Source organism: Phragmites australis, chromosome 20 (genome assembly GCF_958298935.1).
Source record: "Phragmites australis chromosome 20, lpPhrAust1.1, whole genome shotgun sequence".
Lineage (NCBI taxonomy): Eukaryota > Viridiplantae > Streptophyta > Magnoliopsida > Poales > Poaceae > Phragmites > Phragmites australis.
The window spans coordinates 7,774,471-7,800,537 of record NC_084940.1 but is presented as its reverse complement, the minus strand read 5'-3'; the positions used below and the strand labels follow the sequence as shown (position 1 = coordinate 7,800,537).

The 26,067-nt window shown below is 45.1% G+C and overlaps 2 protein-coding genes across 3 annotated transcripts; one reads left to right on the top strand and one right to left on the bottom strand.

Moving 5' to 3' along the window:
- Window positions 1–15,572: 15,572 nt before the first annotated feature.
- LOC133901419 (50 kDa gamma-zein-like) lies at window positions 15,573–16,421 on the top strand. Its single transcript, XM_062342793.1, has one exon. It carries the CDS (start codon window positions 15,726–15,728, stop codon window positions 16,419–16,421), a length of 696 nt encoding a protein of 231 aa, XP_062198777.1. The 5' UTR covers window positions 15,573–15,725.
- A 389-nt stretch (window positions 16,422–16,810) lies between these two features.
- Window positions 16,811–23,852, bottom strand: LOC133901245 (AT-rich interactive domain-containing protein 4-like). Of its 2 annotated transcripts, XM_062342543.1 has the most exons (16): window positions 22,859–23,850; window positions 22,534–22,762; window positions 22,260–22,451; window positions 21,540–21,593; window positions 21,131–21,219; window positions 20,800–21,052; window positions 20,659–20,715; window positions 19,996–20,027; window positions 19,462–19,597; window positions 19,210–19,380; window positions 18,443–19,039; window positions 18,217–18,354; window positions 17,888–17,986; window positions 17,421–17,521; window positions 17,245–17,335; window positions 16,811–17,170 (listed from the first exon to the last, which is right to left on the bottom strand). In XM_062342543.1, exons 2-16 carry the CDS (start codon window positions 22,693–22,695, stop codon window positions 17,036–17,038), a joined length of 2,307 nt encoding a protein of 768 aa, XP_062198527.1. In that variant the 5' UTR covers window positions 22,696–22,762; window positions 22,859–23,850; the 3' UTR covers window positions 16,811–17,035. The 2 variants fall into 2 exon arrangements, with proteins under 2 accessions (XP_062198527.1, XP_062198526.1); XM_062342542.1 differs by having other exon boundaries at window positions 20,800–21,219; window positions 22,859–23,852.
- Between the last annotated feature and the right edge of the window lie 2,215 nt (window positions 23,853–26,067).

The following is a 26,067-nucleotide window of genomic DNA, read 5'->3' as shown; positions in this document are numbered from 1 at the left end:
TCCCACTCACACCTCTCATATCTCTTACGGCAAAAGAAAAACCCAACCAAGTGACATTTCCTCTAACAGTAGGTGCAATGGTAAAAGTACCTCGGGAGCTTGACTGCTGGTCACTCTGGGCTCTCTCACAGGAGCCCTCATCTTAGGCTGTGGAGCTCTCTTGGTTGTGAGTTTCTTCTTTGTAGGTTGAGGTTAGACTTGTTCTTTTCTAGCATGAGTTGTGAGGCATTGATCTTGGCTTTCTCTGACTCTAGGGTAGTGGGTGGGGTGAATACAGTCTTGCCACAACTGGTGTAAGCAACTCTTTAAAAGCTCAAATCCAAAGCTAACTCAGGCTTATCAGCACACATCTTAGTCTTCACTGAGATCAAATCCATTTTGCCCTTGCCTTCTGAGAACTTCTCCATAAGAGAAAGGAGATACTTATTCTCAGCCATGAGCTTTTCAACTTGCCCTCTAACCCAGCTAAACTTGTCCTTAAGGATCATGCGGGTGGGACACTTAGGCTGCACATTCGTAGAACTCTCAGCACTCTCCAATCTAGACTCTAGCTTCTTTATATGCTGGTCTTTCACTTCAGCATCCTTTGAAAGCAAATGGCAATTATTGTAAGCACCTAAGGGAGTAGGTCTAGACTCCTCCTCAAGGAGCTTCTTCTCGACAGTCTCAAGCCGACTAATGACTTGAGCATGTACAGTTTGAAGCTCAACAAGCTCACTCATGACAACCAAGTAACTTTCATAATCCTCATCCTCAACCTTGGCCCTAGACCTAATCAACTCAAGCTCAGAACAAACAGACTCATACTTAGGCTGAAGCTCCTTCAACTCACACACATCTTTCTTAACTAACATATCCTGGCTAACGAGAGCATCACTCAAGGTATCAACTTGCATGGAAAGCTGGTTGTAGGAAGGTAATACCTCAGAGGGATCAAGATCGGGGTCGCTATCATTGTTGTCATCCACCATGAAGCAGAGGCTGGTGAAGTTATTGGTCTTTTTCTTGTTCTTCACTTGCGGTTCCTCCTCCTCCGAGCTCTCCTCCTCGCTTGATGAGATATCGATGTCGCTGAGAGGTACCACGAATGCCCTAGAAGCCGTCTTGGCCGCATTCTTAGCCATTTTATCATGGTTCTTCTTGATGAGAGACTTCTTATTCTTCTTCTTATACTTGTTGTAGTCGTGCTCGCTGTCCTCCATCTTCTTGAGCTTGGGACAGTCCGTCTTGAAGTGAGTGGTATCACCACACTCAAAACAAGCATGAGAGCCCCCTCTCCTCTAATCTCTCCTGTTGTTGTAGAAGCGGGTGAACTTCTTTACAATGAGAGCAAGATCCTCATCATCCAGTGCAACCACCTGCTCCTCTGTGATATGAACTAAGGAAGACAAAGTAAAACCACTCGGTAAGTTGTTAGCACAAGAAAAACTAGCTAATTGTCTACAGGTAAGAGAATTTAAGACCCCATCACATAAGCGTGTGTATGTGAATTTTATGCTTCTAGCAATAAGAATAATGACCTCACAAGGTAATGAAATTTCAGCCCAAAAATCAAAACAAAAATCAAATCCGAAAACCGAAAAACTTTCAAACTTGTAAGGAAACTAATAGAGGTAAACTAGAAGGAGGTGAGCACAATAACATGAAGAAAAATAAACTTCATTATAGCAGAGGTCAACCCTATTTTAAGCAGATTACAAAAGATTTTTCACACAAAACTCTCATCTAATATATACGCTAAACACTTCTCTTCCTCTCCTCTAAAACCCTAGCACAATGCTTTCATATGGATGACACAATAGGCTCAAAATGGCTTATTCATCTACTCCTATAGCCTTACCCCTCTGTTTATGAGCCTAGAAAACTTGACCTTTAAGTTTTCTAACTTTTTTTTTCAAAATACCCCTCTCTTGTAGTACACTCTTACCTATAACCGAGGGTATTTTAGTCTATTTTCTTCTCGATTCATCGAACGATCGTGACACCTTTACGACTTAGCTTCGTCTCGATGCAAGCTTTGCGATGGTACCACATATTCCTCCAATTCTCTCATGGTTTTGAGGCCAAACCGCGAAACCCAAGCACGCTTCTCAAAGCGTGACTCCCCACTTGCTTACACTTTAAGCAAGGGCTCCGATATCGACGCATGTACTCCGACTTGCGATCATGACTACCAGCAAGTCTCTCCCGCTTCCGATCTCTCAATCCGTCTTGTCACTTGCACCGGTATCATCTTCACTTGACTTTATCAACGCATCATCTCCATCTATCTTCCATATTTTGCTTGACCTTCACGTGTTCAGTTAGAATCACTCTTGATTTCGTCCGACCACTTTTATCGTTCGGCATCAAGCACTCTGCTTGGTCCCGATCATTCCGTTGTCGACCATCAAATTGCATCCATCACCTGCACACCATGAGACAAATAAATATATATCTCCAACTCTAATTCCAGTTAATCCATAATCAATATACTCAATTAAAATCTCAAATCAATTCAAATCACATCAAAACTCATACAAAACTAAAGATCATCAAACCAAATAAATATCAATATCAATCATTTATTATAAATAAACTAAAATACATTTTAACTTAATTTCTCAGATACCGTCGGAGCGGACTCAGCGGCTCGATCACGGTGGCCGTGGCCGTCACCTCCCACTCCTCCCTGTAAGCGCGCCGGCAGGATGCCATGAGCGGTAGCTGAAAGGATCAGAAGCGTCAGAACCATCGCCACCGCCACCGTCTTTCCTCCTTCCATGTCGTATCAATCAGGCGCTGATCGATTAACGTGTGTGTGTTGTTGGTATGAAATATACGAAGAAGTCGATCATCAGGTGTCTTTATATAGCGTACGTGTAACTGGAAGATGCAATGCAATGTCGGTGCGTGGTAGTAAATTGCAGTGAATGTTCGAGCTCAGTGATGGTGTCAACGCGTGGTTCGTTCACCTCTGTTTTAATACTTTTACTGCATTGTACTTCGGCGGAAACAAAGCATTAACACTAGACCGAAAGCAGATTAGCGAAGTCAAAGCAGACTGGAGTGGCGTTTTGTTCCGTTCGCGCGCCCCGGAGAATCCTGGAACGTGGGTATGTGCCGGAACGTCAACGAATCATCTCATCTGCGGAGCACAAAGCGCGTGGTTGTGACCTTTAGCTTTGTCGTCCCAGGCTATAACTTCATGCGTGCTCCCCGTCGATCATTTCTCGGTAGCTTCGTGGCATTTCGATCGCAATGACAGTTAGATTGTTCAGATGCCCATGCATGAACCGTAAAATGTTCTCTTCAGGGAATCATTTCGAAATTATCTGTTCTTTCCACAAAGAGAGAGAGAGAAAGAGAGAGAGACCTTTTCCTTTGATTTGTTTGCTAAATCTTCTTCCGTCAGCCCAACCTTCCTTAGGTGCGGTCCGCCGCGTAAAATGACTGACCACACACACACCCGAGCTCTACCACCAACCTTGCTCACTACGGTACGCGGCGTCAACTGAGCGAGCTCTCGTGCTTTCCTAAGGACCGGCCCATATACCCGAGCAAACTCACCTAACGCGGCCGCTCCGGTCCAACTGCGAAGCTGCCCGGGTGGCCTGGCATGGCAACGAGCTGACCTATGCCGCCGCTGTCGTTGGATGAGACAAGAGAGCGGCGTGCTGGTTCGTTGTCGCCCGCTCTCTCACGCAGGTAGCCTACGCTGCTACGCACGCGCGGCATGGCAGCCCGCGGGGGTGGCGGGGATCCAGGCGTGCGACGGGTTCATGGCTTGACGTCGCTGAGTCGTCGTCATTCATGGCAAGGTTTCGTTCCAGTAGCCATCGTCTGACCTGGCATGCAGACGCATGGTCTGTAGGGATGATGGGCGGTATTGTAGGCAGAGCATGGCACAAAGCTTGAATTATGATTATGAAGCGCCAGGAGTCATCCCGATGCTTAAAACTTTATTATAACAGTCTATAAATTAGTTGCTGGTAAACATAAGTATTATAACAAGTGATATCATATATATATATATATATATATATATATATATATATATATATATATATATATATATATCAAATGAGTGGTAAAATAAATCGCTAGTAACACATAAAGGCTTTTACAAAGGCTCAAGAGCTATATAGTCTACAACACCAGAGGGCACAACATGATAAGTACGGGGACATGCTATTCAACATGTAATTTGGGTGCAGACACGACAAAAACTTATTTGCCATCTTTACCGTCGACATCAATGAAATCCAGTTCTTCATCTAAAAACATAAGCAAAGGTGAGTACAAACATACTCAGCAAGGCTTAACCCTTGCTCTACATCGAGGGGTATAAATATATACATACAATATTAATAAGGGTACGACTATAAATTTAATTTTACAAAAATACCAATTTTACATATGCAATAGTTTATTTTTATAAGGTGGATTTTGTAAAATACCATATGATCGATATTAAATGAACGAGGGATTTGGCCGTAGTAAAAAGTCTTCAAGACCAAAGTTTTAATATTGTCAGACACTCAAACGCTTTGGCCTCCAAAGCGTAGCACATAACAACAAAATAAATACACACAAAAATATAATTAAACTCCAAAAATTATGAAATTGATGAGAATGGATAGGGCTTAAATTTAGATGAATATTAGCAAAAGAACCGTCGAAAACGGAGCTGAAACGGGCTTCTAAAAAATAAATCTGGAAAAAAGGAGAAACAGGCCGCAGTCGGAATAGTACTAGTCGCTCGCCGGAGTTGGGAGCGACGGCGGCCGACGGGGGAAAACGTGAAGAGATGGTTTGGGTAGGGCTCTTGGGTGCTGGGAGTGGGCATGGGGTGCGAGTGAGGGATCTCCACGCTCGGCTTGGCCAGTGAGGTACTATTGGTGGTTGGCGATGGAGGCGGATGCCCGCAGTCATTGTGGCTTGCGAGAGAGGAGGAGGGGTTAGGTAGAGGGGTGAGGGATGTGAAGGATGGTCGGGTGAAGCTCGCCGCAGGTCCAATTGGCCGGCGGCGGTATCTAGTGATGGATTGATGGGGGCTGCCGTCAGAGGGGGAAATAGTGAGAGAAAGAGAGAGAGAGAGAGAGAGAGAGAGAGAGAGAGAGAGAGAGAGAGAGAGAGAGAGAGAGAGAGAGAGAGAGAGAGAGAGAGAAGTGGAGGGCAGAGCTTGCCTTGGTGAGCTCCGCGAGTGGCGGTGAGGTGCGAAGTTCGAGCGGCTGGGCCTTTATAGCTGAGCGAAGGCTACAACGATCAGCGGTGAGGTTCAATGGCGTAGCTCCGCGTGTGGTTCGACGCGTGATGGCTTGTCAACGGCAACATGACATGGCGATGTAGTTGCTTTGGATGCGCGTGGCATGGCCAGAAAAGGCGGCGCGGCAGCCCAGATGGTGGCGGCCTTTTCTTCGTGCGTGTGCCCGAGCCGACGAGATTCTCGGATACTATTATCGTATGGTGCCAGAGAAAAAGGAGAGGTGACGGTGTAGACAACGACTTCATTGTTGGTACATGGCAGAGGTTAGGCAGGTGGCAGGGTTAGACGGGCGGCATTATCATGCCTCGGTGACAAGACCAGTGGCTGGTGAGCTTGGGTGCGTGCACGTGAGTGGCGGGAGTGAGAGGGAAAAGGTTTTAAAATTCTGTTTGAATTTGATTTCCTTAAAATGATTTTGATTTCAGCCTTGCTGAGATTTCGGGATATTACAGATTCTGACTTCCGAGGCTGGCTGGCTGGCTAGCAGCAAAGATATTCCATGGGCCACCACGAAGAAAATGACGAACAAGTTGGGCAATTAGCCACAGTTAGCATACTGGTCGCTCCACTGGATTCCTGATTGGATTCAAGCTTATATGCATGCATGGTGGCTACACGTGACCCTGCCTCCCACCAACAGGGCCAGCGACACCTACCGCTGAAAGCGAGAAGCCGAGGCTAAGAACGCGTCAACCATCCTAATCCAACTTGTCATCGGTGATCGGTGTTGTAAGATTAGGCGATACTCTTCATCTGGATCTTGGAGCATTTCCGTTCAGCCTCATATGTAGAATCTGAATTATATGCGTGTGCAAACTGGACCTGTACCTAAATTTTTGTTGCTACCGATGCCTTAGCTCATTCACTTAGGGTGTATTTGGTTTCTAGACGAGATTTTTAGAGCTATATCATATAAATAAGTAAAGATAAAGTTAGTTAAGTAGAGTTATATTTATTAAAAAAAATATTTGATTGTTGTACCTATTTGGATAGATCAATCTCAGTTTACGTTGGTTGACTGAATCTAAGCTCGTGTGAATAGATACAAGAATTGATAGTGTGATTGATTACTGGTATAAAGATGAATTTATTACTCCGTGAAAAACAAACAAAGGAAATACTACATAAGTGACGGGTTGTAATATGACCCGTCACTTATGATAAAAATAACAGGTCGTAGTTATAACCCGTCACTAATGCCAGTCATTGGTGACGGATAAAAACTTGACCCGTCACTAATGACGACTCATCACTCACAGGTCATCGTAGGCCAGTTATTGATGACGGGTCAAGTTACTAATGACGTTATTCAGAAATACAGAAAACGATCTAAACATTAAAAAAATTTATTTTTATTTTATTTTTCTCTTATGTTTCTCACTTCAGAAGCACTAGAATATGAACCATTATACATTTCTGCTCAAGTTTGATGTAAGGGATAACGGCTATGGACACAAAAGCTTGTTCCGAAAACGGTGCAGAAACTTCCGGAGGCGAGAACTTAATCTTTCAAGCCATTTTAGGTCTCGAAAAATTTGCCGAACACGACAAAGTCGAAGAGAAACGGATGTAACTTTTTCTGTAGATGTCCGTAAAGTCAAAAAAACATCGTCGAAATCGGAGTCCATATACAAAAGTTATGACCATTTAATCAAAGGCACTCCGAGTCAACTGGTTTTTATGTCTATTGTAAAATTAACATTAGTGACGGGTCATAACTGTGACCCGTCATTTATGACTTGTAATAAGTGACGGGTCACAGTTAAAAGGACCTTTTATCCGAGTCCCTTCAGGACGCACGTGAGGTTGAGATGGTTAGGCAGCTATGCGCACGAGGGGTCGTCGCGAGTTCGATTCCCACGGAACACACATTCTAAAAATAGCTTGAAAAATAGGTAGAGAGACGTGGTGAATGGTGATAGGACTGAGTTGGATTGGTTTGGGTGAAAAATATCTTTTTTCACGTTAAAAAGCGCGAAAACTATATATCAGTCATAAATAACGGGCCACAAACAAATTATAAGTGACGTAATGACCTTAATAAGTGACGGGTTAAGTTTTTACCCGTCATCAATGACCTTATTAGTGACGCGTTCTTACCCATCACTTATTACATATCATTAGTGGCGCATTCGGAGTGACGGGTAACGATTATGACTTGCCACTCTTATCCATTTTTCACGTAATATATGACACTGATAAATACGTCCATCTACACGAGCGGATATATAGCCTATATTCATTAGGCTAAGATAAAACTATATCTTTATATCCACTAAATCAAACTATAACAATAAATCCAAATAAGAAAACAACTTTTTTAAGATTCTACGTAACCTTATGTGACTTGTAACTAATCAAACACACCCTTACGTGACTTGTAACTAATCACAATTCTCGCTGGGTCACTGTCAGTCTTTCAACTAGTACTACCCCATGAGCCTATTAGCTCGATTGTGTAACGCAAGGGTTCGTCTATCGAGCATAGCCAAGCCTGCGCATCGTCCAGTTGGAAGTACAAGAACGGTACAGCACTTCCGCGTCGCCCGAAAGAAAAGGTCAAAAGATTCGTGCTCGTCGTTTGCTATCTTGCCACCACACTGTACTTGCTTTTGTTCCTTCCTGCGGCATTGCACCTACGGAACATAGCACCAGGGAAAAAATGCACCAGCGAACTGAACTTGTTACTTGGATGATCCAAGGTTTGTTATGCTAACTGGAAAGCTTGGAGTCAGTTCGTGCGTCATTTCTTCTTCTTCGTTTCGTTGCTACTAAGCCAAAGCGCTTCGAAAGATGTGAAACAAGATGAGGAAATGCAAAAACGGAAGGAATTAGCCTTGTACTGTCTCGGTTCTCATGTTCACCAAACCTTATTCTGGTATCATCTTACTGACCTCTTTCTTGAATATTCTCACTCTGTGAACAAAGACACATATTTTTCCCTCTTCATTTTTCTTTATTCTCTGCCTTGTTGAGCATTTATTTGCAAACGAAGTATTCAGAACGAAATTAACTTTGTTCTCAGTCTCCCAAGGAGGTCGTGGACATTCCCCTATGACTTATTTCATTTTTCACATCCGTCTCTCTTTTTTTCCTAACCAGAACTGCATTGAGGCGCAATGATATATCTATTATCTTAATATTTAAGGAGAAAAATAAGCTACCGTTGTTTTTAAAGTCACAAAATTATCACAGTAATTTGATAAAAGAAAAGTATCACATACGAGGGGTGCAAGGAGAGGGCGCCAACCTATCTGGGAATGGGCTGAAAGCACGAGAGCATGTCAAAGAGATGGATGAGGCCCAGCATGCGTTATCCAGCATGCAAGGAGAAATGCAGTTATGATATGTTAAGTAGAATATAGAGAGTAGACACGTCCGAATATGTAAGAATAGTTCGTTAATCGAAGATGCATCATTAAATAGACATGTAAGTTACAAAAGCAAAGGTACAATCCTACTGTTGTCTCCCCCGCTGCCATCAGTCGGTCCCACCATCATGGTCCCAGAGCCACTGCCCCTAGTTTACCCTCACGTGACCCCTAGAGTAGGTCAGGGTGTCGGGTGGATCAACCTGCCTGGTAGGCCTAGTAGGGATCAAAGGTGTCGAAGCTTCCTCCTGGGTGTGATGTGTCCGAAGTGGAACACTGGGTAGCTGGGACTGCGCGACGACGTCGTAGTTCGGTGTGGCCCCGAAGAAGTCCCTCATGAGGTCGAACGGGGGGTTTGGCCCAAGCTCATCCTCCTGACTCGGGTATGACGACTGCGAAGGTTCCGCCATTGTCTATGTGTACTGACTTGAGGGGCCTACGAGCAGATGAATTTATTAGATACATAAAATATGCAAATGAAAGTATTTGTATAAAATACAATATTGTACATGTATGGTATGCAGGTGCAATAGTAGATGGCCAGGCGTGCGTGCCGTAGTATGGGGCGAACGGTGGAGGTGAGACCGGTCGAGGTGTAGCTGAAGACAGCCCGGCTTCATCACCGTAGTAACCTGCGGAATATATTAGATATACTATTGAATATATTGAATACGGTAATGTAGTGTCGCCCATTACCTGAGAGGCCTGCAAGAAGTGAGGGTGTTGGCACTGGGCTTGGTCTAGGTGGCATCGTCGAGACGTGTGTAGGTGCACCTAATATTTGTTTGAAATTGATGCATCAGTAACAAAAGAATATCTCTAAACGCCGTGAGTATGAAATATCCGTACCTATTATGTCCAAGCATGTAGGGTGTGGTCCAGTGGCCGTGTGGGTGCCAGTCCCGGTGGACGGCGTTGCACATCAGACCTCCTGGATGATTTTGCGTGGACCCCACTTGACCTGGCAGGAGCACCGGCGACATCTGCGGTGGATTGACAAGAGGTAAGCTTCAGGGCCCACGCGGTCTTGTCGAAGACCCGCTTGACAAACCCTGCTACATCCGCCGCACTTAGCTGCACCCCTTGCCTGAGGCGGTCTATGGTTCCAGTCGCATCCCTATGGATATCATAAATGATATCGGCTTATTGAAACAAACAAGAAATGAGAATTTTAGTTTATAGTCGTTCTTATGGGATTATATGATAAATAAATGAGATGTTAATTACACATACCGCTATAGCAGCATCCTCATCCCAATGGCCCGGGTAGGCCTCCGTAGTCGACGCGATGTGTTGCCGGACAGTCTCTGGGGTATAAGTGACCCGTGTACGTATATGTGGGACGTACCACTGTAGTTACTCCTCGAAGCTAGGCTCATTGAAAGGACGAGCCTCCTCCACGACATTCTCAAGGGCATGGGACCACATTGAGATGTACGGCGCCAAGCGATCTGCCTAGAGGTTGCCACTCGACTATCCCTTTCGTGTATACCTACAAGTCAACCACGTTAAATAGACTGTTAATGAGATGAATGATATGGACTATTTACTTGATTTTAGTTACCTATGGACGTGGCCTGGAACCATGCGAATGTTAATGAGGGGGAAAGCCTAGAAGCATCCGAACTGTCTCATGATGCGGTGGGGTGAGTACTCCTCAACGTAGATGTTGAAGACGTCTGGCTTCTTTGTAAGCCAGTACTCCTCGTCGTGGCTACACAATGGAGATAGACCGAAAGGCGCATGGTCTTGGATGAACAAGTAGCTGTAGGGGGTCCAGGCCACATCGTTTGGACGAAGATGGTTGAACTGCAACCTAAAAAGCTCGTACGTGCTATGGGCCTGCTCATGCGCCCAGTGCGGCTATGGAGAAACATAGTAAGAATCCAGAACTAAAACATGTGACAAGTAAAGCATTAATATATTGCGTACGTACCCGGCGTCAACACCACAGCGAGGTCATGGTGGGCCTGTCCTCCTCAGGTTTGCCGTACCGTTCCTCTGGGTACGAGGACCGGTCCACAATAGGCCGGCCTATCGCGAACCGCTTGTAAGACCACAATTGCAGTAGTAGTGGGCACCCAACAAATGTGGCTAGTGGCTCCTTCTTCGTGCACGCGTCGCACAAGACTCGTTACATCGTAGCAAAGACAATAGAGGCCTAGCTCAACTGTGGAACATCATCGGGCTCCGCATCTGTGATCCACCTCGTGTACGGAACAAGGGTCCTCAACACCAGGTGGCCTTGGCTGCTGGTGAACATAACCCAGCCAAACAACCAAAGTAGGTAGGCCTCCAAGTGCCTCGAGACCGAGCACAAGCCGACCTCCGGGTGCATGTATGCAGGCTACAAGTAATGCAAATGATGAGGAGTAAAATATCTTTAAAATCGTAAAGTAATTGGGAAGGTAAATTGGAAGGTACCTGGAACTTTATGGTCCACTTCTTCGTAGGCCCTCGTGGATCCGACAGGAACTTGGGCACGTAGACGGGTGCATCGTTAGTTCGTTGAACAGGGCCGAACCACTGATGCATGACGTTCATCCAATTTGCATCCATGTCAATGACTCCAACGGTAACTCTGGTGCAAGGTAAGTCTAACAGGTAGGCTACATCCTGCAACGTTGGAGCCATCTCACCGCAGGGGAGGTGGAAAGTATGGGTCTCAGGCCTCCATCAGTCAACCAGTGCAGCGATCATGGAGCGGTCGAAATAGAATCATCTCGCCGCTGCCTCAGGGTTCTCTGTCGCTCGGGCCTCCACCAAACGACACAGCGGTAGGAATCCAGATGCCAACCTGCACCATTGGGAATATAAAGTGAATGTGGGGCATGCAATAAATAAATAAATTGGCACATACGTAGCTAGTTAGCGACATATCGATGATTCCAATGATCGTCGATCGTAAGTAGCTCCACAGGGCCACGTGGTCGGAAAACTCCTAACTCCATCTGGTGAACGGCAGACAAGAAGCTACGGTGCTTCTTGTCCACTACAGGGTTAAGAAGCTCGGGGGTCAGTGGGTGCGCCATATCTGCATTGAAACTAAATATACATGAATATATTACAACATGTAGACAAGAATGATATATGTTGAAACCAAATATACATTACAACTAAATATACATGAATAATATAAACAATCTGTTACATGAAAATTTACACATAGTTACATGAACAACATATAACATACACGTACACAAAGTTACATGAATATACTACAACATGTAGGTATACAATCAGGTACAAATGTAAGGTCCAAATGCAACGTAGCTAACTAAGGCGAATACCTTACAAATATAACATCGAGATACGCTAAATATATTCACACTTAACCACCATCATGACCCCACCTACACAACAGGTACATTTTTCAGACAGTATTTGTATGTGTGACCTGTTTCATTACACTTGCTGCATCGCTTCACCCTTGGACCCGCCTCGGATTCATCCATATCGTTTCGAATCCGCCGAGTTTGTCACGACGCCCCGGTGTGTTCTTCATCCTCTCGAAGTCTAGTATATAGATTAATGAGGGACCTGGATTACTTGTAAATGTATCAACAATACCATAGCCATACAGCTCATGGTTCCATATGTTCAGTATCTGATCCTTCATAAAGTACTTTGAAACATATTGCCTGGGAAGCATATTGTGCTTCCCACATGCAGCTATGACGTGTGTACACGGTCTATGTAGCAATTGTGGCTTTTGGCACATACAGATGCATGTTCCAATCATAAGCACGCACTCTTGCACATGCCGCTCACGTCTGCCACCCCTACGACCCTTATCACAACACAGGACACTGAACATGTGCTCCGTAGTTCCCTCCTGATTAGCGCGGTGCATATGTGCCTTCTTTGTGGCCTTCTCCATGTACTTACATAGCATCGATCCATACAACATACGGTTATCTTCTATTGCCTTAGAAGCAGCTGCGTAGCGATCAATAAAATATCTGCAAGTCCCATGCATAATACCTTCTATAATTCCAACAAGTGGGAGGGAGCTCATACCCCGTATGACCCAGTTGTAGACCTCAGCAAGATTAGTTGTCATTATCCCATACCTTGCCCCACCAATGTTGTACATCAAAGCTCATTTTTCTTTTGGCTCATTTTGTATCCACTGTGAAAAGTTCTTGATAGCTGACCCTGACCTCCTTACTATCTGAGGAGTATCTGTTGGGAGAGGTCCAAGAGCAATCAGTTTATCACCTGTGGCTTCTAACTCATATGTTTGCTTCATGGATAGTTCATCCAATTGAACTTTCTCTGGTGGTTCTGGCTGCACAATTTCTTGAAAAGCCTCATCAAGTCCTTGTTTTTGAATTGTCTATAAAAGTTTGCACTCATATACCTCATGCACCACCTGCTCTTCAAGTCGAGCCACTTTGCTGTAACACACTGTCGAACACTCCCATATTGCATATCCAGCAAAACCTACAATAATCCCACATGTCTATCATGAATCAAATAAATATCTAGCTAATCCAGAACAATAGCATGCTTCACCCGCTCAAGGAACCAATACCAACTGTCCCTGTTCTCACTCTCCACGAAGGCAAACCCTAATGGCAGGACTTGGGGGCCGTTTGGTAGAGCTCAGATTCTGTGGTGAGAGTGATTCTATGGTGAAAGTAGGGTAGAAGTGATTCTGTGGTGAGAGTGATTCTGTGGTGGAAGTAGGGTACATAGCACCCTGGGACACTTCGTTCTCATGATATTCCCATGGTTTCCGATGAGCCTCACTGATCACTAGCTTCGAAAATTCCTGATTCCTCTACTCTGTAGGAACAGAGCATTTCCCTCCTCGTCGGATGAATCCTCATCGATAATGGCTTCCTCCAGCTCTTGATCCTCCATCTACATCTCTTCAATTATGCTAGGGATGTGCTCTCCCTCATCGGCTACACCCCTCGGTTGCATCTCACGCACATCCCCAACATCTTGCTTGTCCCCGATATTTGTTAGGTCTGCTTCATCTACCACTATCTGACTTGTTCCCGCTACTGCTTCCGCAGAGTTTATCTCTGTTGTATCCTTTTGGTATGCCTCAGCTAATAGCACAAGAGGGAGACCACGGTTACATGATATATCTATATACTGCCTCCAAGTAGATGTCGCATTGATCGGGATGAGCTCCCCAAAGTACCCCTGATTAGCACGACTTAGCACAGCTCTCAGCTGAAGCTCATGTTGCTGGGGATTCAGTTGAAAATGGTGCATCAGCTACTTGCACACGCCCACTATGGTCCTCTCATTGGCTCTACTAAGTCCTTTAATGACATGCTGAAACCCAGAGAGATCTACACCGCTAGGATCATAACTAATTTGACATTCACCATAATATATCTAAAAATATAATTTATCTGACATCCCTGGAAACATCCGAAAATATATCCAATGTTAATACCGAAAAACTATATTTCTAATTATCAAAACTCTAACAAAATTACGACACCGATGATCGCCTAAAAATAGGTTTATTTAATATTGCTCCTAAGCAAACTAACCAAATTAAACTAATTAACTCTCTGTGTATTTAATAAAGTTTCTAATTAGCTATAATTATTACTTATATATTATTCTGTAAAATTTAGATATTCGAAACTACCATACTCTAAATACTACTATGTATCGAAACTTTTACCGTTTATATAGAGGAGAAGGGGGCGGGACCGGCCCCTAACCACCCTCAGAGGGTGGCTGCCCTCTCAGGGGCAATAAGGGTGGCGGACGCGAGGGAGGTCCCGACCCACTCTCTGAAAGGACGGATAGGGCGGCGGGCCCCACCCACCCTCCAAGAGGGCGATAAGGGGTGGCAGTGCTACCGTAGTATCCTTACCACTCTCTGAAAGGGTAGGACGATAGACGCCTATTTTTAAAAATCTTACCATCATAAGTCTATTTATTTAAATATTTAATAAAAATATTAAAAAAACTCTAGTATTTAGCTTGTGTCGCATTTGAGGAGAAAAAGGAAGGAAGAATAAAACACTATGAAATGATCTATGTCCATCGTATCCACCTTCATTCCTGCTTCTTCTTCTTCTCAGAGAGCGGGTAGGGACATCCCTATTTTTCTAAAAAATCAAACATAGGAATGAAGGTGGATTTCAGGCTCTGGATACCCATTGTTGTGTCCTGATCCTCACAACAACACGGGACTGAGATTAAAGACATAAACTCATGTAGCACACCCACCTGCGCACGAGTCTAAAACTCAAACAGGATGACCAAGTTTCACCATAAAGATCCTAACCGAGATATCTAGTTTGCTGTTAGAAGAAACATGGGGAGGAAACAATTCTGTAGCTTGTTCATCGATACGCATCCAGTACAACGGCTTACCCTTTAAAGCCAACACCAGCCCGATTGGGCCAAGAAACTAAACTCCTAAACCGAACTCGCGCTTCATTTTCCCCGCCTTGCCGTCCTGACCCTTCTCCATTGCCGCGCTGCTCGTCGCAGGCATGACATTGACATGTAAAGCGAACCATATATTGACGTTCACTAGCACTAGCGACGGATGCTACCTTAACAGCTCACAAAAAGGTTACAACCTTAAGTGGACAAAAGGCCGATGGAGTCCAGAACAAACCTTGGCACGCATGTACAACGAGTGACCTGATGATGTCTGTCCGGCCGTGTCCTGAGTCCTGACAACATGCACAGCATTACACAGTTTGTTTCACAGAAAGTATGAGACGGACAACGATCCTTGACGTGTAAAGTGAACCCAATGAAGCCATATGTATCAAGCCGTCTAGTCAAATCCAGTTTATCTCAACAACCTGCACGAACGCAACAAAATTAGCTTCGCAAGAGAACAGGATTAATCCGGATCATACGTAAAGTGAGTGGTGAGTCACATTATATATCCAAACCAAGCACGCATTTGGCAAGGCAATCTCACAGTCATCTGCATCCGAAGAGTGCAAGAAATCGCGCCGTCAGGGCTATAAGTAACCCTTCGAGTACGCACTCATCCATCACCACCATCTATCGGTAATCTTTCAGCGTAGCTTAAAGAGTAGACACCAAAGCAAATCAAACCAATCGAAGCAGAAGCATCGATAGATCACCCGAACCAAACTACGATGAAGAAGATGCTCGTTGTCCTCGCTCTCCTGGCTCTCGCCGCGAGCAGCGGCTCCGCGACGACCAACAATTGCGGCTGCGGGAAGCAGAGTCACGAGCAGCAGCAGCAGCAGCAGCAGCAATGGCACCCGTGGTGGCAGCAGCAGCAGCAATGGCACCCGTGGGAGCAGCAGCAGCAATGGCACCCGTGGCAGCAGCAGCAGCAATGGCACGGGCAGCAGTGGCAGGGCCATGAGCAGCAGACGGCGCAGGGCGGCTACGGCGACTACTACGGCACCAGCCTGAACCTGAGCCAGTGCGGCGAGTTCCTGAGGCAGCAGTGCAACCCGGTGGCGATGCCCTTCCTCCAGTCACGCCCGCTGCCGCCGAGCAGCTGCCAGGTGCTTCGGAAGCTGTGCTGCCGGCAGCTCAGGAAGGTGGAGCCGCAGTACCGCCACCAGGCGATCTACGGCATGGTCCAGTCTATCATGCAACAGCAGCAGCAAGGCGGGGTCAATGGATGTCAGCAAGGTGCTCAAGGCCAGACGTCGATGATGGTGGCGGCGCAGATGGCGCAGCAGCTGCCGGCGATGTGCGGCCTGCAGTCCCAGCCGAGCTACGACGCAGCTCCGTACGGCATGGCTGGTGGTGGTTTCTACCAGCCGAGCTACGGCGCATCTCCGTACGGCATGGCTGGTGGTGGTCTCCTCTTCTGAGGAACTGTATGCATTAGCTAGCTATAGTGTATTGCGTGGATCACCGTGCAGCCATTTAGCAGTGACAAGTAATAAAGTGTCACGCAGGATCATGTGTGAGCAGTGACTTCAGAAGTGCAACCCGTATGGGTACAGTTGAAATCGAATTGCGAATGAGATGTGCTACCCAACATGGCTTGTCCCAGATTCAGATTGCCGATCCAATCTGGCCAGAATTGCCCGATTCTGGGGCCAGAAAGGAACTCTTATGAATGCATAATTAGGGAATAAAATGCACCACAATTTGCCTGCAATATCAGGTCCCAGACCACTCCATGCTGTTCCCTCAAACATTCCAAGGCAACAGAAACTGGAAATACAGCGAAATTCATATAAACAGGCGCTTACACTGAATCTAACCAGAAACTACTATAGGAACTTCTCTGTGTTGTCAGTTGTTACATGCTATATAAATCTTAGAATTGCTAAATTAATGGGATAATACAGATCAAACACTACATACATTCAAGGCCCTCTCGCCCTGTTTCCATCAGCCTATTCTCTACTATAATAACTATTCTCCCCAAAACATGGGGCAAAGAAGCAAAAAAGAAAAAGGGGGCAAATGAAGAAAATTAAGCATTTCGTGATACAGTAGCGGCATTCGCAAAACCATTAGCAACTTTCGGGGGCTGGGGCAGCTTCTTCTTGTAGTTTGCTAGACTACAGTGGGGGCAGATGTATTCCAATCCATCTGTCTTTGCATAATCCTGTAAAGAAGTGTCTCATGAAATCAAGCTATGACTTCAGGAAAGAATAAGATCAAGAAATTATCTTCTTTTACCTTGAAAGTGCCTAGCCCTTGTCGTCTATCGCAACCAAAGTGGGCCCATTCACCACATAAACCACAGTTCACCCAATCTCCAGGTGCGCTACTGGAATAACATAAAGGAAGGTGTTAGATTTAATCGTGACAATTGAGTAATGAAGCAGACAGATTGAACGAATATGCCATCAAACCTGTGACAAAGTAAGCAGCATTCCCCATCCACATCATCATGCGCTAACTCATATTCCAACAAGTATGTCTCATAATGCCTTTTCAATGTGTTTCCAACACCCTAAATATAGAGGAAAACATGTGTAAATTAGAAATAATTACGCATTTCACGATGTCAGCAGCAGCAAAACTAACTTGTTAGGGGGTAAAAAAGGGACAGTATATCATGAACTTCAGATGGAAACTACACTAGAGCATCCTCCAAATTAGAATGGAAAACAATGCTCATTCAAAGCATTAATAACTTTAACCAGTATCAATGATGAAGGATGAAACTGAGGCAACAGTGGTGCGGCAAAAACAGCACAAGTGCAAAACTGTGCTACACAGCAATCCAAGGCCCAGGTTATCCACTTGTCTTTCAGCATGACGGATAAAAGCAGAATCAAAAAACCAACAACACGAGAAGTGAAAAGTAGGTACATACAGTCATTCTATTTGTTGCAGTATGGTTGCGCATCTTTGAGAAGACTTGACCCTTCCAATTAATGCCATTGCCCACATAAAATCCACCCCTAGATACCACCTGAAAAATCAAAAACTGTCAGCAAACAAAACATGCAAACTTGCCTTCCTTAGACCTCCTTAGTTTGCATAAACAAATCTTCCTTAGACCTCCTTAGTTTGCATAAACAAATCTTCCTTAGATCTCCTTAGTTTGCATAAACAAATCTTCCTTAGACCTCCTTAGTTCGCAAAAACAAATCTTCCTTAGACCTCCTTAGTTTGCATAAATAAATAGTAGTAAAGATATACCTCTTTGTACAAGTTATAGAGATCAAGGCGCTTTGCATTAAGGATTGCATCAGGAAATTCAGCTAGTCCTCCATGAGGTACAAGTCGATTGTGGCCCCTCTGAATTAAAAACTGCATGACATCCTTCAGGAAGTCCTCCTACAAAAGTGAGAACAGATCAATATTCTAGCCTGAATATGTATTTGTACAGAACCATATCATCATGATGAAGGTCCATGAAGCATACCTCAGAGCACATTTGGATAGGCAACCTATCACATCCATGCTTCTTCATTGGCAGAGGATTCAATTGAATGACTGATTGTGTATGGGACGACCCTGATGTTGATTTTCTATGCGTTGTTGGGGCAGCAGGTGCTAAACTATGCTTCACAGGTGGCGCAACTGGCAAGTTCAGCTTAATCTGACTAGCTTCATGAACGGTGGCTTCAGGGAAACCCATAAAAGGGTGCATTTGTTGCTTTCGAGAACGAGGGATGGGCCTCATAGTCGCAGGCTTCAATTTAGACTTGATGGATGGGAACGAGGAAGGCCCTTCCGTAAGGTGTTTCTTGTCTTCTAAAACTCCATTTGCACCAATCAAATTTGGTTTTGATTCTGAACCTACCTTTGTTCTGTCCTTGGTAAGGGAGGCAGACCATCTCGGCAGATGGAAATGCGGACCATTTTCAGTAGCTAAATCTTTACGTTGACCTGTGCAAAAGAAAAGAAGGCGGTCTGCATCTTGTCTCTCGAATGAAGCGACGGGAGTACCATTTATACAACCAATTCCAAGTGCGACTAAGCTTCTATATGACATTTCTGGTGCTAGATGCTTGAGAACCTAAATAGCAAAAAACAAATGTTCAGAGATGAATACTCATTCGTATGTAAGGACTCGAAGCCCCAAAATTTTCATAAGGCTGCAAATATGATGGTTAAATTAAGAGACTTCAGGATATCATGGGGATTCTAATCAGTGCTTATCTCCTGCGACCAATGTAGTAAACCAACCTGTGCTGCCCACTTAGGAAGGGACATCCAAACTTCAAATGTAGAAGCCCCACAAGCTGTGGACATGGAGATTAAAGGCTCACTTGATGATAACTTATCCTCACTATTTGAAAGAGCACGAACTAACTGGCTCTTCTCAATAATTTCATTCTTGATGTGGCTCTCTAGAAGCTGCATAGACAGGTGAATGATTTTCACTGTAACTTTTGCAGAAAGATAAAACGATTTCCCCAAGTTCTCAGAAATATGTACCTGATCATCAAAACAAGTCTGTGCGCTACCAGAAACAAGGAGCGACACATGAGAAGAACTGCAAGTACTAATATCACAACGCATTGTAACCATACCACGTGGTAACGATGCAGCTTCAAGAGGAGGTGGAGAAGCACTGCAGATAGGATGAACACTAAATCAAACATCTACAACAAAGATATGTTGGCAGTTGAAAAACAAAACTGTAGATAACAATGCTTCTTAATATGATGGCTGATCAATATTGAGGCATCTTTGACATGAACAAGGCAGATACTACATATATGTTGTTTTTACCAATTGAGGCTCACTCAGTCAATCACCCCCTTCCCCCACAACCCCCATGGTGACCTACTTCAAGAAGTATCATTGTATCATTTTCATCTCATGCATGAATCGATAAGTTTAAAATATACATAGCTGCCTAACTGGAATGAACATGAACTAACAACATAATTGTGCATGACAATCAAACTTGGCAAATGGACTCATCGACACTACAAAGGTGGTAAAACAGCCAGCAACTAACGATACCTGACTCGGTTCTGCAGTTTGCTCCCACGAATCTGTGAAAAAATAAATCAGCCATTACATCAGTTCTTTTAACAATGCACGGATAGAAAAATCAAAAGTAGTATAAAGTTTCATAAATAAGAATTAGCTAAAATCCATGAAACATCTAATATTTGCATATTGTTTTGTGTCAGCATCCTTCAAAACAAAACAAAAAAGGCTGGATCGCTCAGCTTCCAGGTTTTACAAAATTCCATGATATATAGATATCTAAAATACGAAACAATGCATTTTGCAAATGATGTCCTATAATTTTCATTAACAGACATCACGAACTAAAGCTTCTTATCTTGTATACCGAATATGCAATGTCTTGGTGTTACACATCATGGTGGATTTTGTTCTAGGAATCTAGTATCCTTACTAAAATTATGTCCAAGAAAATTAGTCAATATTGAAACAAGAGCATACGAGCGATAGTGTTACCATATGCTTGAGCTACTATTATATACACCAACAAACCAAAACAGTTTTGATAATGTCTAGTGAGATTATAATTTCTTAAACCGAGAGTTCATGAAGTGTATCTCAAAACAACAGATATGGTTGAGGAATCATATCTGTTCCAGACAGAAGAAGTTCCAGCACAAAAAAACACTGTAGAGCTATAATTCTTGTCCATACCTCGATATTCAGAAGTGCATTCAGACCGTCTTCTAAAGAGCCCAATAAACAAGGATCCTGCAGGAAAGACAACAATACAACCCTTATTTTGCATTGGATAACACAAGTACGTAATTTGGAATTACATGTTAAAAAACTTACCAGGGTGCATGGCACTCCACAGAGAAGAAATTTCATGTTGATTTCTTCATCATATATTTTTATAGCAGGGAACCCTTCAGAAGAACCTTCTTCCTCAGCCATTTCATTCTCTGGCGGGCATATATTTATTTTTGGAGCATCTCCCAGTAGACGAGGCCCAAGCTTAACACTTTGCACATGATTGTTTCTCACACAATATAGCCGGAAGGATGCATGAGCAAGCTGAAAAGCATCCCATGTATGGCTCACCGAACTACATCCAAACATAAGAAAATTATCAGCTAATATTTCTATTTGAAGATAATAGAAGGCGAGGAAAGGAAGCCAATACCTTTGTATCACTGACATCAATGCATGGCGAAAATGAGATGCCGCATAAGATGAAAATGAGTTTCTCCAGTATATTACATATGGGATTCCCTGAAATGAAATTCCAGACACGACAAATTGGTTCATTAACACTTCAAGGAATATAAATTAATAACATATGGTATAAGAACACAAAACATGATGAAGAATATAAGAATATAAGAACACAAAACATGGCATTGCAAATTTGTAAAAATAAGCTACCAACAACTTGACATTGATCCACAACAAAAGCAAAAGAAAATTGAAGAAACTGGAAATTTTCTAGACACTTTTTATGCAGCAATCTCCATGAAGTACACTCTAAGATGCAGACAATATATACTCTAGTTGCTCAAGAGATACGAAAATTGTACAGGGAAGCTGTCTACCTTTGTATGAACTGCTTGGGCAAGTTTTTCGCCAATAGGAACTTCCAGATAAACCTGTGTTTAACACCCAGACAGTATGGTTATCAGCAACCCTGAAGAAAATTTTATAGAATCTGACATAGTAACTGTATAAGGCCAAGTGAATCCAATGCAATCTGGAAAGTAATTCTGCTTATTAATAGCTCAGCCAAGTTGGATAGCAAGCCATGCAGCTATACAGAAAAGACATTAGAACATTACAGAGGTTACGCAAAGGCAATGTTTTGTCTTTTCTGTACTAAATGAAACCACATTTTATATTGCAGGACACATGGCATAGCCAGATTCTATTTTCTGTATTGCATATTCAGAACTGGACCTAACTCCAGGGTACCCAATATACTCAAGTAGTGGTGACAAGGGTAGTGCAAGACAAGACAATCTACCTCCTTTCTCAAGTAACAGGCAACTGTTGCAAAATGCAAAATCATCAAGTAAACAAAATGGAACGACTGCTGCAGGTTCAAACACCAAAATTCAAAACATCATGTTTGCAGTACGTTACTACCAAGTTATCTAAAAAACTCAAGAGCATCCTCCAGCTAGGAACTGATGCAGCCAGATATCAGGCCCTGGTGACTGTCATTCCATTACAGCTAATTGCATAGCACTACAAACTCCTGTCGCCATTTCGACTAACAAATAATAACATTTCACACTTGAGAAAAGTTTGGAGCTCACAATCGTGGGGAATGGTGGGCTGATGAGAGAGCTAAATGCCTGCGGGTCAGACACATCGGCGTCGCCCCACACAAGTGAACCAATCTCCTTCTCATCATCGAGCTGCTGCCCTTGGATGTACAAGAAATTGGGCTGTACCACCCGCTGCGCCTCGAGGAACTGCTCCGGTGTAGGATTGAACAGTGTGTGCACCTGCATTCAAAAGCCCCCGCATTCAGCTTAGACACAGAAGAAAAACCATCACCGCACCCAAGCGAGAACAGCACCAACTGACCTCCAATCTCCCAGCCGAGCTGAGCTCCGGGAACGGGTACGACGGCCGCAGTCGCTTCGCCTCCGGCCCCACCCTCGCCGGCACACGCTTATCGGCATGCTTCCCACAGAGCACCGCGAGGAGCACGCAGTTGTTCCGCGAGAAGCTCTGGATTTGAGACATGGCTGGAGCCCAAGCAGAACACGCCCCTCCCCTACCAAATCCACTTCACTCCTTCATGGAACAAACCCTGCAACACCAAAATCGGATCAGAAACTCCCCAACAATCCCCCAAAATCCCCCAAATCCGCAGCGAAAACCAACAAATCGGAGCAGCCAAACGTACCAAGACGCGGTTTTGTGGCCGAATCGGCGGCGGCGCAGCTCAAATCGACGGCCTCGGCACCGGACGCGGAGGGGAAAGGGCGGATTCGATCCGGGGCAAAGGGGAAAAGAAGAGTAAAGTGCGCGAGAACGAGGAGCCAGCCCTAAACGATTTGCGGAAATAGCTACAACAACGCCGAGGCAAATCCCACTGCGGAGGCAATAAAAAAGAAGAGGCGTACTTGTTGTGGTGGCGAATCGGCCCACGCCCCCATCCCGATCGAACCGAACACACAAACAACCACACCAAGCGCGGCTCCGCGATCAATCCAGAGAGAGAGAGAAAAAATCTCTCTCCAAGAACCCGAACAAAAACTCAGGCGGGATTAGGCACGCAGGGCTCATTAGCAGCAGCGACCAACCAACTAAGCCAGCGGCTAACAACAATCTCTTATCACAAAGGCACAAACTTTAGAACAGTACGAGCCCCAGGAGGAGTCAAGATCAGATTTTTTACGGCCGCGCGGAGGCGTCAAGATCAGATTTTTGCCCCTGCCTGCCTGCTCACTTCACATCGCGGCACTTGCTTCCTCTCTTGATGAGTCGATGTGTGCTGGTGCGTTGTTTTCCTGGAGCTTTTTCGTTTTCTCCTTTTCCTCCTCATTACTGCTCCGAGGGACGGAGCTGGAGGAAAACCCAAATTAAAAGATTGGAATTTTGGAACGGGATTTGGGGGGTGGGGGGGATAATCTCTCTGTCTCTGGAATTGTTTTTGCCGGATCGGAATATCTGCTGCTGCTTTTGGGTGTGCAGGTATTTGGTGGCGTTTGGGGCTGGATTCCGTGTGGTGTGGTGTGGTGTGGCGTAGCTGCGCTGGTGGCGATCGGGATCGGGCTTGACTCTCGAACGCGCCGAGCGCATCGGAAGCGTGCACACGGGTATTTGCTTTGCTTGGTGAGGGTGTTTGTGTAGTTCGTGGGGGCAAAGGGCCCGTTTGATCCGTTTCGGCATGTTCCAAACGATGGAGCGAGCGGCAGAGCTCACGCGCCGTGAGGGGAGGGGATTGTGTTTATGGATGATGGGTCCCACTTGAGGTAGTGCGCTGACTGACATCTTCATGAGATGGAGGATGGGACCCATCAGCCCATGTGATGATTAGTGGTACCGTCTTTACGGTAGTGGAATGTATGTATTATGCAATTTACTTCTTTCCGTTTTTCAATACTCGCCACTTCTAATCAAACATATATATTAAGTTAGTACTAATTTAAAATAAATAATAATAAAAATGCACTTAGGAATTAACCTAGAACCCGTCGTAAATGAGTGATAAAAGAGTGGTAGCCCAGCCATACACCAGTGTCTGAGGGACCAGCAGAGAAGGCCTCAACAGTCGTAGTATGTAGAGCGGTGAGGAGGAGAAGGTGTCAATGCAGCATGCAATTGCCGAGGTAGACGAAGAGGTCGAGGAGTAGACCATAATGTTAGCAACGAGGTGGTGTTGGACGAAGGCGGGAGAGGAAGGCGGAACTAGCAGCCTGGAGCGGTGACACCGGTGTTTGAGAGAGTGTGGCGATGGTGCTCGAAAAAGCCGACGAAGAACCTGAATAGTGTGACAAAGACCAATGGCGCTGACGACCGAGGTAATGACGCGCTGAGAGAGGCAACATCGGTCGACTGAAGTGTCGTGGTGCATGAGATGGCGATGTAGGGCGATGGCTGGATCCTCCATTCAACTGGACTATGCCAGGGAGGGCTCGACGGCGCTGCAGAGGCACAACCACGAGCGGCAGCACTGTAGCCGAAAGGCTACATAGCGGTAGCCCCAGTGCTCAAGAAGACGTGCATACTCGTGGATGAGGAGGACGAGAGCTGCTACTGATCGGCCAAGACGAAACCGAGGGCGCGCAAGATGGTCGGAGCAAATGGTCCCAATTGGTGGAGGCAACAATGATGCCAAATTGCGACGACGTGTGGACGGAGATGGGCGATGCGGTGGACTCCAACACACATGGTTGGATTAAAAAATTGTTACATGCATTCATGTAGAATCTGGTCACGTGGGGCTTTGAGCCAAAGACATGCATGCATGGTAGAATCTGGTCACGTGGAGTGGTCCCGTGCGCGTGGAGTCGTCGCAGGAGATGGAGACGGCATGCGGAGTGGTTCCCTTCATGTGGAGTCGTCGCGGTGCGGGAGAAGATGCGAATCCAGGTCGAGTAATGCGTCCCATGCGCCTGTGTTCGTGTCCTGTGCCTCGTTTTGACTGACGCGTGGACGAGAAACAGGAGACATAGGCGACAGGGGCATCGAGACATAGCCGGATCAGGAGCATGGCCGGGCATTCAGCGCAATGACGTGGGGCGACGGAGACGTGGCATGGACGAAGACATGCAACGACGAGCACGATGGATGGTGACGGAGACCCCGGTCGGTGGAGTTGTTGCCGAGGTTGGAGTAGAGACATGCGAAGACGACGGGCAGCGGGCGACACAAACCGATCTTGAATCGAAAAAACCAAAGTGAAACGCCAATCAACAATCGATAAGAGAGAAAACCCCGATCAATAGATCGGGAAAAAACATGATCAGCGATGCAAACCCTAGGTATGATGTTGCCCTCGGCGAAGATCGTGGAAATCGATCTTCCCGAGGACACGCGGTGCGAAAGTTGGTGGCGGCTAGGGTTTGTGGCCTATGACTAGAATCTAAAGCTCTGATACCATGAAAGAGTATAAAAATTGGCTAATGTGATCGATGTATTGTATTAAATTTTAAAGACGAAATATATAGAGTACAGATAATTTAGATATCAAATAACCCTAAATATAAAATAAAATATAATCCTAACATAGCGTAACAAACGTATCATATATTCTATCAGATATCCTTTATGTTGTGCGTGCGCACGCTAGTCGCTAGGCGAAGCACGTGTGCAAAAACGAGCCGCAAAACACCAAGCGGGAAGCTGCAACACGTCGGTCAACATGCAGAAACCGCTCGGTCGTGCTGTCGTCCCCAGTCCCCACGAGCACGAGGCCATCGAGCCCATGAACTTCGATCTGCCAAACCGCTCCATGGCCGGGCCTCATCCTGTTTCAACCATCCAATCGCAAATGACTACATGTAGGAATCATTCGAGTAGAAGTCACGCATATGACGCAACAACACTGGCTAGGCTCTTAGCTAATTTTGGGTGTATGGCTGTAGGAGCCATGACGAAATTTTAGAG